Source organism: Oryza brachyantha, chromosome 6 (genome assembly GCF_000231095.2).
Source record: "Oryza brachyantha chromosome 6, ObraRS2, whole genome shotgun sequence".
Classification (NCBI taxonomy): Eukaryota; Viridiplantae; Streptophyta; class Magnoliopsida; order Poales; family Poaceae; genus Oryza; species Oryza brachyantha.
Genome location: NC_023168.2, coordinates 5,237,905 through 5,252,745, shown reverse-complemented (window position 1 = coordinate 5,252,745; position 14,841 = coordinate 5,237,905). Strand labels below are relative to the sequence as shown.

The following is a 14,841-nucleotide window of genomic DNA, read 5'->3' as shown; positions in this document are numbered from 1 at the left end:
TTTTAAAATTTAATTTTTAGCTAGTAAGCTTATAAACGAAAAGATGGGCAGTTGATCGATGGATAACTCCCGCTCGCTGACTGTAGCGCAGCCGGTCGAGCTAGCATAGCAGTCACCGGATCCGTTCACCGCAACTCCGCTTGAGCTGGATAGAAGCAAAACGTTTGGTAATTAATTATTTACTTCAATGCTGGTATTCTATTATTGCGCATCTAACACACATGCATGGCATGAATTCGGAGGAGACAGAAAAATTTTTTAGCACATTGGTATGCATATATCCGTGTGCTTGTAACTTTTACAAGTTGTGGCAAAAAACAAAACTAAGTATACTTATATTCATAATTGTTTTTGTTATTTTTGCTACAACTTATAGAAGTTGAATTTAAACTTGCATATTAGTAGAGTGATATAACTCATATCAAACATCTTGTTATTTTTTTTTATATTTTTGATGACTATAGATGACATACAAGCAATGGGTGTATATATACCTATGTGCTAAAAAACTGATTCCAGGAGAAGACACCTGTTTTTTTCCCTTCTGGTCATATCGAAACAAGCATGCTCGTTTTTCTGTTTTCTTATACTTACGAGTTAAAATTTAAATTTTTAACTTTAAATTTAGAGTTAATTTTAGGATTTTTCCATCTTAGTTTATTTTTCAATATTTGTTTTTTAAATCGGTAAGAATATGTATATGAAAAATTTATTTAAATATTATTTTTTTTGCAAATATACTATTTGATTTTTTTTTCTTAAAAAAAGATGACACAGTTGGTGATGCTTCTCCAGTAACAGAAAAAAAAAAAGGGAAGACACCTACTCCATTTACTGCTGTGTTTATCCCTCCAGGGTGACATGAATATCTTCTTGTTTTGGCACACATAAATGTACAAATATATAATATATTCTTTGTATCTGCATGGGTGGCTGACCCTGAGTCAGAAGAAAGCTCAGATAAACCAATGTGCTAGCCATGGCCCATGCAAGCGGACGATGCAGCAACGGTCGGAGGCCGGCGAGGAGGAGGAGAAGAAGCCATGGGCCTCGAGCAAGAGCTCCGCGCTGTTCGCGTTCTTCGTCGTCGTGCTGCCGGCGCTGATGATCCTGGCCGGCGTCAGCCACACGCCCGCGACGGCGACGGGGCTCAGTTGGGCGATGCTGGGCATTTCACGGCCAAAGGTATTATCATACATCTCTGTATGTAGTTTCAGAGTCGATCGACAGCAACGCAGAAGTATCTATGAGATCACTTTTACTATTGATTAAACGTTTGATTTTTTTTCTTCTGTCAAATATACGCGCAATACATAAAGGACTGGAAAGGGTGTGTATGGGATTTTTAACTTACACGCATGTCTTCATATTATCATCTAATGACAGTAACCAAATTTGATTTATGGAATTAAAATTTTTAAACATTTGATCACTAGGTAGATCCTTTAGAGATTTGGTTCGAGGAACGTTAACGAGATTCTCTTATAGAGTGACATCTTACGGAATGACATAGTTACTGACATGTGGATCCTTAGATTGTAAACCCACATATTAGTGATCATGTTCCTTGCATATAACGTTTGAGAATATACTTCTGCTTCATATCTATTTTTTCCCTTAAACAATACGGGTATATCCATTTGTTCCAAAATGTCCAAATGCATAGATAAATATCGTTGTATTTGGGAATGGATAGAGTATTTATTTTTCACTATTAATCAGGATTGGTTCAATTTTGACCGTTGATAATAAGTTTAGAAGTTACCTTATTTTGCTAGATGAAAATTATATGATTTGTATTTAGAGATGTGTAACTTGCTTCAATGATATACAATATTTTTCATATACAATTATGTCACTAAATTAAGAGTTATCTAATTAAGTTGGATGCCAATATTGTCTGATGGCAAGTTTTAGTGTTGGAGGTGGGTATCTTGTAGTCTAGTGAGTTATGAGTGACATTTCTTTTAATTTACGTTTTTAGAATCTTTTTTGCGAAATACTTTTTAGAATTTGTCTTTGAATGGTTTGTTGTTAATTAACATTGTCCTTCCTAGCTTAATTAAGTTGACTTATGTACTAAGCAAATATATTATATTGCCAACATAAATCTAGTGGGGACATCACGCTCGGTCTCAAGCTTGATGAATTAATTATCATATTAATTACAGAAGAAAAATAAGCATCAACGTCATTGATGTACCAGAAGTTCGGATTAGAATACGCCCTCTGATTTCAAACACTTACCAATCGTACTATTCACCTTTGAACTTCATCACTCATCTAGTTTGCAAATGATTAAAACATGATACAAAATTCAAAAGCTATCTAAACTTCCAAATCACTCACTTATGGGATACTCTCTATCTATTCCATCCACTTGATAAGAACAAAAATGCTAAGAATCTTTTCAGCTCATAAGCCCCACGACACCGCACAGAAAAACGTATTAAGAAGAAGTCGGTTTCGCCTTTTGTCGTGAATGCGTTCACGAAAATTAGCCAGGCCAAAAAAAGGAAACTTTTGAACTTCAAGTTCGAATTGAAAGAGTTTCACCGGTTTCAATGCAGGTTCTGATTTTTCAGGATCCTAGTGCAAAAGACCTTGTCATAGTGGGTATATATTTTTTTGTATAAAAATTATTATCATAAACATATATGTAAAAATTATTATAGTAAATGTTACCTCAGAATCCAGAGCTTCCCCGAGGCCGGCCGGCCCTGACCGGTTTGTTCCTGCGCCGTGTCTACTGTCACCAGCTTCGGACACGAAGGGTTATGGGCCGTCAAATCACCGATTCTCGAGAGTTTGGGCCGAAAGACAAATTATAACCTAGTAATATTAAATTTTTAATCTTAAGTTAAATTTAATTTTATGGTATATTATTATAATTTATTTTTAATCGTATTTTTATGTCGCTAAAAACACGTATATAATGATTTTTTTCTTGCAAATACTTCGATTGGCACGACCGCACGATCACCCCCAGCCTTTGCTCACCACAGTGCGTCTTGCGTTTGCTCAGGTGCGGTGCACAAACGACGCGACGGCGGCAGCTTCTGCGACGCGTCGGCGGGGAGATGGGTGAGGGATCCGACCGGCCCGGCGTACACCAGCCTGACGTGCCCGACGCTGCCGGACTCCAAGAACTGCCACAAGTACGGCAAGGATCCCGGCCACTTCCACTGGCGGTGGCAGCCCGACGGCTGCGACCTGCCGCGGTCCTCGCCGGAGCTGTTCCTCGCCGCCGTCCGCGGCAGGCAGCTCGCCTTCATCGGCGACTCGCTGGCGCGCAACCAGATGGAGTCCCTGCTCTGTCTCCTCTCCCAGGTACGTAAACTACGTACTGATCGATCACCTGATGTGAAGCAAAGCTGGAGCTATTCGCCGGAGGTGGCATGCGTGCAGGCGGAGACGCCGACGAAGGTGCTCGCCGGTGACGCGGATGGAGGCGGTGTCCTGGAGTGGCGCTTCCCCGCGCACGGATTCACGTTCATGGCGATCACGACGCGGTTCTTGGCGCGCGGCGAGGCGGTGGTCGGCGTCGACGGGAAGCCGACTGCCTCGTTCGACGTCCACCTCGACGAGCCCGACCCCGCCTGGGCGAGCCGCCTGCGGGGGCTCGACTACGCCGTCTTCTCCGGCGGCAACTGGCTCTTCCGCGTCAACTACTTCTCCGAGGGTGGCCGACGCGTCGGCTGCAGCGGCTGCAACGACGCCAGCCTCGCCGACTTCGGCGTCGCGCTCGCCGTCCGCCGCGTCGTCAGGGCGGCGCTCGAGGCCACCGCCCGGTGCGGCGACTGCAAGCGCGGCCTCGTCGCGTTCGTCCGGACCTACACGCCGAGCCACTTCGAGCACGGCTCGTGGTTCGACGGCAGCTACTGCAACAGGACGCGGCCATGGGAGGAAGGAGCAGAGGCGGCGAGCTGGGACCAGGCCATCGGGTGGGAGCTGAGGAAGGCGCAGATCGAGGAGGTGACGAGGGCGAGGAAGACGACGGCCACGACGAGCGGGAGCAGGAGGAGGTTCGAGGTGCTCGACGTGACGAAGGCGATGATGCTGCGCGCCGACGGCCACCCGGGATGGCACTACGACAAGAGGTCGGCCGGCGGCGCCAACGACTGCCTGCACTGGTGTCTGCCGGGCCCCATCGACATGTGGAACGACGTGCTGCTCCACAAGATCTCCGACATCTCAACGCCGTCGCCGAATCTCCGGTGATGTCGGTGGTGACGGGTGAAAATTTTAGCAAGCAATTGGTGCAAAATAAGGAAAGGAATAGAAATCGATTGATCGTGATGTAAACTGTCGAGCATATATAAAAGTTAATAGATCCTACTGATTAAATGTTTAAAAGTTTTTAATTCCATCGATTAAATCCGGTCACTTTTATATAATAATTTGAAGCCATACATGCAAATAAAAAATCTCATACAAGCCATTCCCTTAACCCATGTGCATTGCGCGTGTGTTTGACAGAAAAACAAAAAATCAAACGTTTGATCAATAGCAAAAGTAAAAGTTAACTCGCCGTATTTCTTTTTAACTAAACTAACCACCGTACAATCTGCAAATATCAAGTCACCAACCACTCAACCAGTAACCACATTACACACATTCAAAGGACAGTTTCAACCAGCAGCAGTCAACGAAACATCGTATGCACCGTTGACACAATGATTTACGGGAAAAAAAAAACCTTCTGCATTAGAAGTAATAAATGCTAATGGATAACTGGACCACGCTAACTTTTTAGAGCACGGGATAGATTAATGAAATATGTACCTACTAAAATAGTATAATTTTTTTATCATAACTTATAAAGGTTGAATTTGAACTCGTGTGGATATCCACTGGTTTCTCTTGTATCATCTAAACAGTCATATTTTAAAAAAAACATCAGCAAAATATATTAATATGTAATAAATCACTTTAAAAACATGCATGTTCATATTTGATTTTTATATATTGTAATAAAGGTTGAATTTGAACTCGAGGGGATATTCACTCGTTTCTTCCATATCATCTAAATAGTTATATTTTAAAAAACATCAACAAAATATATTAATATGTAATAAATCACCTTTAAAACATGCATGCTCATATTTGATTTTTATATATTGTAATATAAACCAGATGTCACAGTGAATATGTGTATACTCGTTGGAGTTTAATTTGCTCTTTTTGTCACAACTCATAGGGAATGAATTTGAATTTGAATTAGCATGTTTGTGAGGTGAGATATCACATATACATCTATCTTGTTTAAAAATTCAATTTTATTCATAACTATTTGGACTACATGAGAAAATCCATTCCCCCATTTTCAACACTCGACTTTGGAGAAAACCAAACATAAACGCAAACCCCTACAAAGCTAGAGGAAACAGAAAGCTAAAGAGCGACAATGTCAGACCATAGGATAGTAGGAGGGAGACTAATCAAACTCCACCATAGAAAACCTAAGAAACACTTAGATTCCTATCATAACAAACTGCAAGGTACTTATAATTGCGTACCCAAGATCATCAGGTAGATTGTTCATAGGTCCGTAGTTCAGCCATCTTCCTCATCACCAACTCATGCCGGTTATGTAGTGTTGCATAGTCTCCTTCCTTTCGCAATGGCCTTGAGCTGCATAAAAGATAGAGCCTTTAAACAGCCTACAGAGTGTCCACTCTAATTTTCATGTTAGAAATAAAACGGGTATATAATATTTTCTTTTCTAGAATATATAAAGCTACATCACAGCAAGAGATATAGTTGTGTGTAGCAAAAACAAACCAAGAAATTTCTAGTTTTGTCCCTTTCAGTTATTAGTCGATATCTCAGTCTACTGAAGTAAATTGTATGAAACTTGATAGAAATGAAACTCTACGACTCCCTTCCCATGCTGTCAAAATATCGGTCAAATCAATGTTATTTGGCCTTTCAGAGTGAAATTCTACCAAAAATGCTCTAACTGCAAACACCCGAGCTGACAACCCCCCCCCCCCCAATTATTTGATGTTCTACTCAATCGATCCTTAAACCATCTAATTAAATTAAAGTTCTCAGCATATAGGACAAACTCATCAAGTTTAAGTCTATCCAACCATGTTTGAGCCACCAATCATTGACTTGGTGAATACCAAATTACAACCACTAGGCTGGATGAACCGCTTCTCTTGTTTTTCTCCACTCCTCTCTTGTTTTTTTTATGTTTAAATGTTCTCGGAAATGGATGCACACTCACACTCCCCCGAAGATAAATCCTTGTATTGGAAATGGGGGTGATATTTTGTTTTTCTACCAATAATCCACCCCAACTCCCCTCCCTCCCCCAATAGAGCAATTTACCACTGCCAATAATCTATGCCAACCCCATCTACTGTGTGTGGCTTGTTCCACCTCTTTCAGTCATCCTAGAGTGTGTGCATTGCCTACCCGAGCTTTGCCATTGTCATACCTCCAGCTGGATGGTGGAAAAAGTAAAAGAATATTACTAAATAATTATTTTTATGTATTAGTGGTTGGATCCTTCGTTGTATTATCTATTGAAAAGATAGAATACCTAAACAAATATGTATTGTCTAAAAAACAATTTGCATGTTTGGTAGTATACTCACTCGTGAATTTAACTCTAAAGTGGAGTCTGGAGTGGATCTGCCCGAACCCAGCTCTACCTCTCTATACTGGTTTCTACCTTGAAACATGCTCTTAGAGCATCATCCCAACAGATCATCTAAATTTGGTCATCCATATCTTTATTTGGATGATCATCTAAAACAATTTCATTCTACTCCAGCAGATCATCCATATATGATATTCTCCATATTTTTTTAGAGAATAGAGAGAACATCCAAATGTAGAGTTTCTCTCTTCAAATATGAATTACATCTAAAAATAAATGATGAGATGGATATTCTGCTAGAGCTTAATCTTTACCTTTTATCCTCTATTTTTAGAATATAGGATGAGATAGATGAACTATTGGTGATGCCCTTATTCTTCAAAATAAGAAGTCTTTTATCCTATTTACCATAAGATAAGATATGATTTATTAACATGTTGTCTTCCAAAATGAGAAGTCTTTTATTGTACTACCATAATGTAGTATATGATATCATTTATTGGCATGTTTACTTAAGATAAGAAACATTTTCAAATCAAGGAAGCTCCTCATCAATGGCAATCATGGAGCAACGGGAGAAAAGCATAGGCGGCATAAGCAAGCCGACGCCGCGGCAGCGCGCACATGCGTCGGACGACGCGGCGGCCCGTCGAGCCGACGCCGCCGAGGTGGACAAGAAGGTCAGGCCGTGGGTGGCTAGCAGGAAGGCTCCCCTGATCGCGACCTGCCTTGTCGCGCTGCCGGCGCTGGTGATCCTCGTCGCCGGCGACGTGTCCTCCGCCGTGTCGGTGCTCACCGGCTGGGGCGCCACGACGGCGAGGCGAGGCGCCGGTGAGGTTGGAATGGCGGTGGCGGAGGAGTGCGACGTGTCGAGGGGGAGATGGGTGAGGGAGCCGAGGGGCCCGATCTACACCAACCTGACGTGCTCGACGGTGGCCGACTACGTCAACTGCCAGAAGTTCGGCAAGGATCCCGGCTACCTCTACTGGCGGTGGCGGCCGGAGGGCTGCGAGCTGCCGCGGTTCTCGCCGGCGCGGTTCCTCGACGTCGTTCGCGGCAAGCGCCTCGCGTTCATCGGCGACTCGCTGGCGCGCAACCAGATGGAGTCCCTGCTCTGCCTCCTGTCCCAGGCGGAGACGCCCACCGACATGCACGCCGGCGCGTTCGTGGACGCATTCCGGAAATGGCACTTCCCCGAGCACGACTTCACGCTCATTGCGGTGTGGACGGAATTCTTTGTCTACGCCGACCCAGTCGTCGCCGGGAAGAGGACGGGGCCGTTCGACGTCCACCTCGACAGGCTGAACACCAACTGGACGCGCCGCCTGCCGGAGCTCGACTACGCCGTCATCTCCGGCGGCAACTGGTTCTTCCGCCCCAACTACCTCTGGGAGGGCGGCCGCCGCGTCGGCTGCGTCAACTGCCCCGAGCCAGAGCTCGCCCACTTCCCCAGGGCCTACGCCGTCGGCCGCGTCGTCGCGGCGGCGCTCGAGGCCCTCGCGTGGTGCCGAGACTGCAAGAAGGAGCTCGTCACGTTCCTGCGGACCTACACGCCGGACCACTTCGAGCACGGCTGGTGGTTCAGCGGCGGCAACTGCAACAGGACGCGGCCATTGGAGGAGGCGGAGGTGAGCTCGGAGGCCGCCGGGTGGGAGCTGAGGGCGGCGCAGTTAGAGGAGGTGAGGAAGGTGAGGGAGAAGACGGCGACGAGCGGGCGCGGGAGCGGGGGGTTCGGCGTGCTGGACGTGACGCCGGCGATGATGATGCGCGCCGACGGCCACCCCGGCGAGCACCACCAGAGGTGGCGCGGGAGGAACGCCAACGACTGCCTGCACCTGTGCCTGCCGGGGCCCATCGACATGTGGAACGACGTGCTGCTCCGGCGGCTCGTCGAGCTCTCGCCGCGGTCGGAGGCGCGGTTGGGCGGCGGCACGCGTGAGCACGAAGATGCTGCCGTTGCTGGCCTTTGATCAGTTGCTGATGCAGCAAAAGTGGCAATCTTCTGAACTTTCTTTTGAGAAAAACTTGTCACTTGGTCGAGAATGGATTATAATCCCTGGGTTTTTTTGAGAAATTTTTTATGACTATTTGAACGGTTTTTCGACGAACAATTGGAACATCCCTCAACGGACCAATGCCCTCATTTTTTGGCTTTTATCAAAAAATAAAACGACATATTTACAAATAAAAAATAATTTATAAATATTGCCTCTTTTGACTATAAATTTTATATACATGTTCTTAACGATCAAAAACAAATGTTGAAAAATAAACTATAATGATAAAATAGTAAAATCAAATGTAAATTTAAGCTTGAAAATTCACGCTCTAGGGTAAAAATAGTTTCCATGTTTGGTTGTAGTGTGATACAATTTGAGGAGCTTCTGTCTGACAAATGCACCTTCTTCTAAAATCTCTAACTCAAACAATCAGATTGAGATCCACTGCTATTATGGGCCCGTTTGGCACAGCTCTAGCTCTCAACTCTAACTTAACTGAAGTCGAAGTTGTGCCAAACGATACAGATACTAATTTTTTGGAGTGGAGTTGGCGGAGTTGCTTCTGAAAAATGTACTACAGTGGTGGAGCTAGGTTTTTGCTGCTCCACAGCTCCACTCCACGCCAAAAGACTCACTACCCTTTATTATTTTATTATAATTACTTAAATCTACCACTCATGCTACTATATATTTATTAGTAAATATTTATATTGTAACTATCATGTAGTATTTTATAACCATATAGTTTGTGTTGTTAAAATTCAAAAGAAAAATAATCAGTATTTAATTACATAAAAAGAAACATAATTAAATTATGGTTTAATCATGACTACACATAATCCGTAAGGCTATTATTGTCAATCTATTTCGTATTTTCTCTTTTAGTAGTTCTAGAGTAGACCAAGCTCGCCAAACAGTTTTGATCTGCTCTCCGGTTTCCACAGGAGCAGCTCTCACTGGAGTTGGAGTTTGGTGCTAGGATCTGGAGTTTAGAGCCCTACCAAACGGGCCATACATATAGGTCCTATTGTCCATAAGACATATATGTCAGTGATTATAATGATACTACTATAATAATAAAGGATCTGGATCAAACAATCCAGATGCTCAGTCTTAATTCTAATAATCCTTTACATAATGAAAAAAAACAAATTAGTAGCCAGAAGCGAGGAAACACCGCCATTAATGTCAGAAAAAAATTGTTTCTACGACAGAAATAACAAGGTGAATCAGTGGTATTACGAGGCCATTTTCTTGGGATGAAATAAACATGACAGTTTATTAGGTAGTATAAAACTTCCTAATACATTACATGGACGGGATAGTAATCTATCACTAGTAGTTAATTGCCAAACATAATGTATAAGTTGCAATTTGCAGATGCAACCATCAAACTGAAACTTGCAATAGAACTACACAAGACATCATTTTGCCCCTCACAGGCCTCAAAGAACGCCTTTCTGTTCACTTGAAGCATACTAGTCTTCTTTTAGACAGGACACCCTTGCAACTTCAATACCAAAAAAAATGGACTTTAGTCTTCTCAAACCAAAACTCTCCCAGATGTAAGAAGAACAATATTAGTCTATGGGCAACTCTCCAGTACATTTTACTTGTAGTATTATACTGAAAAGGGGTATTTTTGTACTTTGTTAATTTCTTGATTAGCAGTATTTTGTATTTTTTTTCAATAAAGATCACAATAAAAAGGACGATATTATCCCTTCAAATTTCTACTATATCTAATATTGTTGGTAGTATAATTTAATCATAGTCGTCCGATAAAAACAAATCAACAGTATAGATTAAATTCTACTACTAGTAAAATACACCGGAGACCAGAGTCAGCCCCTTAGTCTATATAACTGCAAATTCATAGACATAGACTTGAGAAAATCAAAATTATGTGGCATATTTCACTCACAAGATAGAACACCCTCGCCGTGCTTTCTTTTTCTTCCTGTCTCTCTGCTTCGTTGGAGGCTTGATCACTACCTTGATGGCAGCATCAAACACATTTTTGACATTCTACATATCAGTGAAATCTTGGAGTGAAGGGATTACCCAAGATATAACGAGAATTGAAATGTAGCCTTCAGGAACTTAGAGAAGCAAAACATGAGAAATTAACCTGCTGAGTTTTTGAGCTGCATTCGATGTAAAATGTCGCGCCAATGTGCTTGCGAAGTTCCTCCCCCTGCAAGATAAGCAACGAGGCAAGAACACAAAAAATGTGAGATGCTGGAATGCAGGGATGTCTCAAATTGCAGAGGTTTTTGTCAGATTTTCAGTCCACTTGTATGCAGAGGGCATGGGTACTGGAGATAATACCTGTGCTGTAGTCACAGGCACCAAGCTAGGATGGTCAAGTAAGTAGTGCTTATCTTCACGAAGATCTGTGTGCATTTAGATGGTCAACAAAAGTTGTGGTTCAATTAAACATCTTGAGATTAAGATATTTGTTGCAAGATATGATAGGCATGGCATTAAAACTGCAAGGGGAAATGCAAGAAAGTTGAACAAAAGGCAACAAAACATTATCAGCATGAATAGTAGTAAAAGTTCACAAGCCTGTTTCATTTAACATTACTGAAGTGTAACTTGCCTTTTAAAAAAGGTGCAACATTTATTTACTTAAGCATTTAGTACTGCAGAATCATTATCTGTTCAGTTACAGCAGTAGTTCATAGGTAAGATATGAGTTGCGGAAATTGAAGTTCTGCTTCCAGTAAGAATTGGTTTTTCTGAACATCCATTATATAGGTCTTGAAATTCTTTAGAAGTGAAAAAAATCGGAAAAAAAAACTAAGATAGCTCTGTAAAAGATAAAAATGTCGAATGTAAACATACAAATAAAATGAAATAACTAGTGTGACTAATCTTGGAGAACTAAAATCTTTTAAAAAAAATCCAAGCAATTCCTCAAGGGATCATAATTCCAGCAGTGATAGGACAATTTGATCTGAACCAATGAACTACTACTGACAAGGTACAAGACAGAAGGTACAAATTGCAATAAATTCCTACATAAACATCACAAAGACTAATCTTGGTGAATTACTAACTAGCATAGTTCCATCAATATTTTTAGGACCACAATTTCTGGTTCCAACAATGAAAAGACAAAAACATCCGAATCACCACCAACAAGTGCCAAGCCAGACAGAGAACGTACAGCCCACCATTTCTATTGTCACGAAGACAACGCGATATGCAATCAAACAGAAATTGCGCTTTCGTTGTCACACAACTCACCCAATTTGGTTCCAACCAACACAATTGGCACGCCGGGTGCATAATGCTGAAGCTCTGGTAACCACTGCAAGGGGGCAAAAGCACAAGTTAAACCTAACTGAATCTGAATCTCTCTGAATACATCAGATTATTTGCAAGGCAAGTTTTTTTATTTCTTTTCTTTCTGAACCTTCTTCATGACATTCTCATAGCTTGCTCGGCTCACAAGTGAGAAAGCAAGCACAAAGACATCGGCTCCGCGGTAGCTCAGTGGCCTCAATCTGTTGTAATCTTCCTGCCCTGCAAACAATTTGAAGTCCACACTGTCAGCATCACTATAATGCACTTTTTTTCAGGTGGAAGGATTAGTAAAAGATTAAAAAATGACTGCAAATGCAGGACAAACAAATGGAGGAGTTATAAATTACCTGCAGTATCCCAGAGACCCAAATTCACGGTGGTTCCGTCGACCACCACGTTGGCGCTGAAATTGTCGAAAACAGTGGGTATATAATCCTGCAAAAGGCCAAACACAAACAAAAAAGTTATAAACCTGAAAAAATTTCAGAATATTTAATCGTTGAGTTGAATATCACCGATGATTCAAAAGAAGAAACAAAATACACACAAAAGAAAGAACTTCTGTTTAATTCAACACTGGTGCCAGCTCTTCTTTTCAGAGTCCCAGGAAATCGAGAACGGAAAAGGAAAATCTAAACATTATTGCAGCTGGAGGCAAAGAAGAAACCTGAAATTTCGACAAACTGAAGAAAGACTACCGAAAGTAATGGGCAAGAACAGATAGGGGAGACAAGGCTTGCATTAGCATTACAGTGGGGAACTTGTTGCTGGTGTAGCAGATGAGCATGCAGGTCTTGCCGACGGCGCCGTCTCCCACGGTGACGCACTTGATGAACCGGGAGGCGCTGGACGCCATGGCCGCCCGAATCGAGCCAAGAAAACGAAGCAGCAAGCACTCCAAGCAGTGACAGAGCAAGGGGAAGAGAGCTGAGAACCAGAGAGCCAATGGCAATGGCTTCTTGCCTTCTTGATGAGGTGATGATTGGAGGCTAGAGAGAGAGAGAGAGAGAGAGTCACATGCTTCCTCCTCTCTGCACCCAGTCTCTCTGACCGTTCTCACTGCTGCTAGTGCTAGAGACCATCTCAGCATCAGTATCTCTCTCCCATCCTTTATCTTGGCATCCTCTGAACTCTAATGCCGTGTTCTCTTTCAGGGATTGGCCTACTGCCCTACTGGGATCTGGATCGTCCATTCATTCATCTTCTGAAAAATGGGGTCTACTGCACTGTGCTGGTAGGCTGCTGGTAGAATTGCAGGAACTGTTTGTGTTGCATGGGCATTTGATTGTCTGGTCCTCCTGTAGTTGATGATGCTGTTGGTTTCTGGTTGTGTAGTGCTTTCAGCCATCATGTGATTCTTCTTGGGCCTAATTTCAAGAATCTCGTAAGAGTTTGTGCAAATTGAAACTAAATGGTACGGTTTTTAAACCTTTCTTTGTCAGCATTTTTCAGTACTCTTTTCTAGAATGAAAAAAAAAATCAACCTGTCAACTTTCTAGTATCATTTTCATTTTTTGTGCCCTTGAGTAGTTGTCATAAACTCAGTTTTGTCGATTATTCATAGCGCTTTAGAAGCACCCTCCTATTGAGAAATGTATTTTAAACTGAAAATATACCATGCATGTCATTGTAGATTAATCAAGTTAAATATACCAACAGTGTAGACTAAGGAAAGAAGGTTGACATTGCAGTTGTTCTACCAAAGATTAGCACAACTTGACAAAAGTCACTACAAAATGACAGATTGCATACCACTTCTGAAGTGAACAAAAGGCTTCAGGCGCCGACGACCTGACTGCAAGTAGTCAGTACTAGGTCAGTATCTCCTTTTTTTTTTTCTTCATTCTCCAAAACTTTCATTTGCTGTGACCAACTGACCACTACGGCGTAGTGGCTTGCTTAGCAAGCACACAATTAAGAAAGATGGTATTGCAAGAAACAAATGCAAGCTGTAATTAAGCTGGATTTTCTTGACATTTTGTGCTTTATGTCTTTTTCTCCTCCCTCCTTTTGCCATCTTTTGCTTGGAAGTTTGCTTCTGAAAAGTAGACACACACTATGGCTACTGATTAGCGTCTCTTTATTTTCCACAAAGCAGATTATTGAAGATAATAAACTCGCCCATGGATTAAAATCAATATGTATGTAAAAGTTTTCATATTTTGTAACTTTGGCCAGATACATCCTTGACATAGAGAGAGACCGGGTGTATTTCCATTATCGAAAAAATATAGTATAATTATTTTTGTTAGCGTGCTTATAATGGCCAAATTAAAGTTTTATAAGATTGTGAAAATTCAGAGACAAGGGTAGATGGGGCAATGGCAAGAACAAGGCCCCATATACATTGGTTTGCACGTTACAAAGAAAATATCTACAGCCAGAGATAACATAATCTAGATACGAGAGAATACATGTACTCTCATAGTATCCATCTCCTATTTACACTATGTACACCCACGATAGTTAGTATAATACACAACAGATTATAGGATTTATCTTTATTATTTTCTATATGGTATCAGAGGCATACACCAATGACATTGGACCCTTGGTTGTCATAGCTTCTGTTAGCGCCGTCGCATGGGTATGATTTCTCCATAAATCTTCCTGGAGCATCACATCAATTAGCTACAATCTGTTGTGTATTATATTTCTTTTTAGCCATCTTAAATCATCTCTAGATTATATTATATTTCTATCAATATTTAGCATTATATCAGTTTCTTCTACAAAACCTCATGATCTATCATCACCGCCATCCTCCTCAACACAATTCTACAAGTCCGGTCTTCATCAACATGGTAACAACACGTTGTCTTCGCCGCTCCGTCCACAAAGACATGCATCTACGTCCTCTGACAAGAACTGTGCAAGACGTTTTATCAACGACATAATCGACTACATCATATA

The 14,841-nt window shown here is 42.0% G+C and overlaps 2 protein-coding genes across 3 annotated transcripts; one reads left to right on the top strand and one right to left on the bottom strand.

The window, feature by feature from the left end:
* The first annotated feature begins 999 nt into the window (after window positions 1-999).
* LOC102709853 (protein ALTERED XYLOGLUCAN 4-like) lies at window positions 1,000-4,319 on the top strand. Its single transcript, XM_040524891.1, has 4 exons — window positions 1,000-1,185; window positions 2,571-2,616; window positions 2,990-3,330; window positions 3,409-4,319. Exons 1-4 carry the CDS (start codon window positions 1,000-1,002, stop codon window positions 4,219-4,221), a joined length of 1,386 nt encoding a protein of 461 aa, XP_040380825.1. The 3' UTR covers window positions 4,222-4,319.
* Window positions 4,320-5,276: 957 nt separating this feature from the next.
* On the bottom strand, window positions 5,277-13,177 carry LOC102703785 (rac-like GTP-binding protein 4). 2 transcript variants are annotated; one of them, XM_015838857.2, is made up of 8 exons: window positions 12,680-13,177; window positions 12,276-12,363; window positions 12,038-12,147; window positions 11,869-11,932; window positions 10,945-11,009; window positions 10,745-10,810; window positions 10,538-10,641; window positions 5,277-5,634 (listed from the first exon to the last, which is right to left on the bottom strand). In XM_015838857.2, the coding sequence occupies exons 1-8, from the start codon at window positions 13,016-13,018 to the stop codon at window positions 5,529-5,531; spliced, it is 942 nt and encodes a 313-aa protein (XP_015694343.1). In that variant the 5' UTR covers window positions 13,019-13,177; the 3' UTR covers window positions 5,277-5,528. The 2 variants fall into 2 exon arrangements, with proteins under 2 accessions (XP_015694343.1, XP_006655950.2); XM_006655887.3 differs by lacking the exon at window positions 5,277-5,634 and adding an exon at window positions 9,831-10,123 and having other exon boundaries at window positions 12,680-13,088.
* Window positions 13,178-14,841: the final 1,664 nt, after the last annotated feature.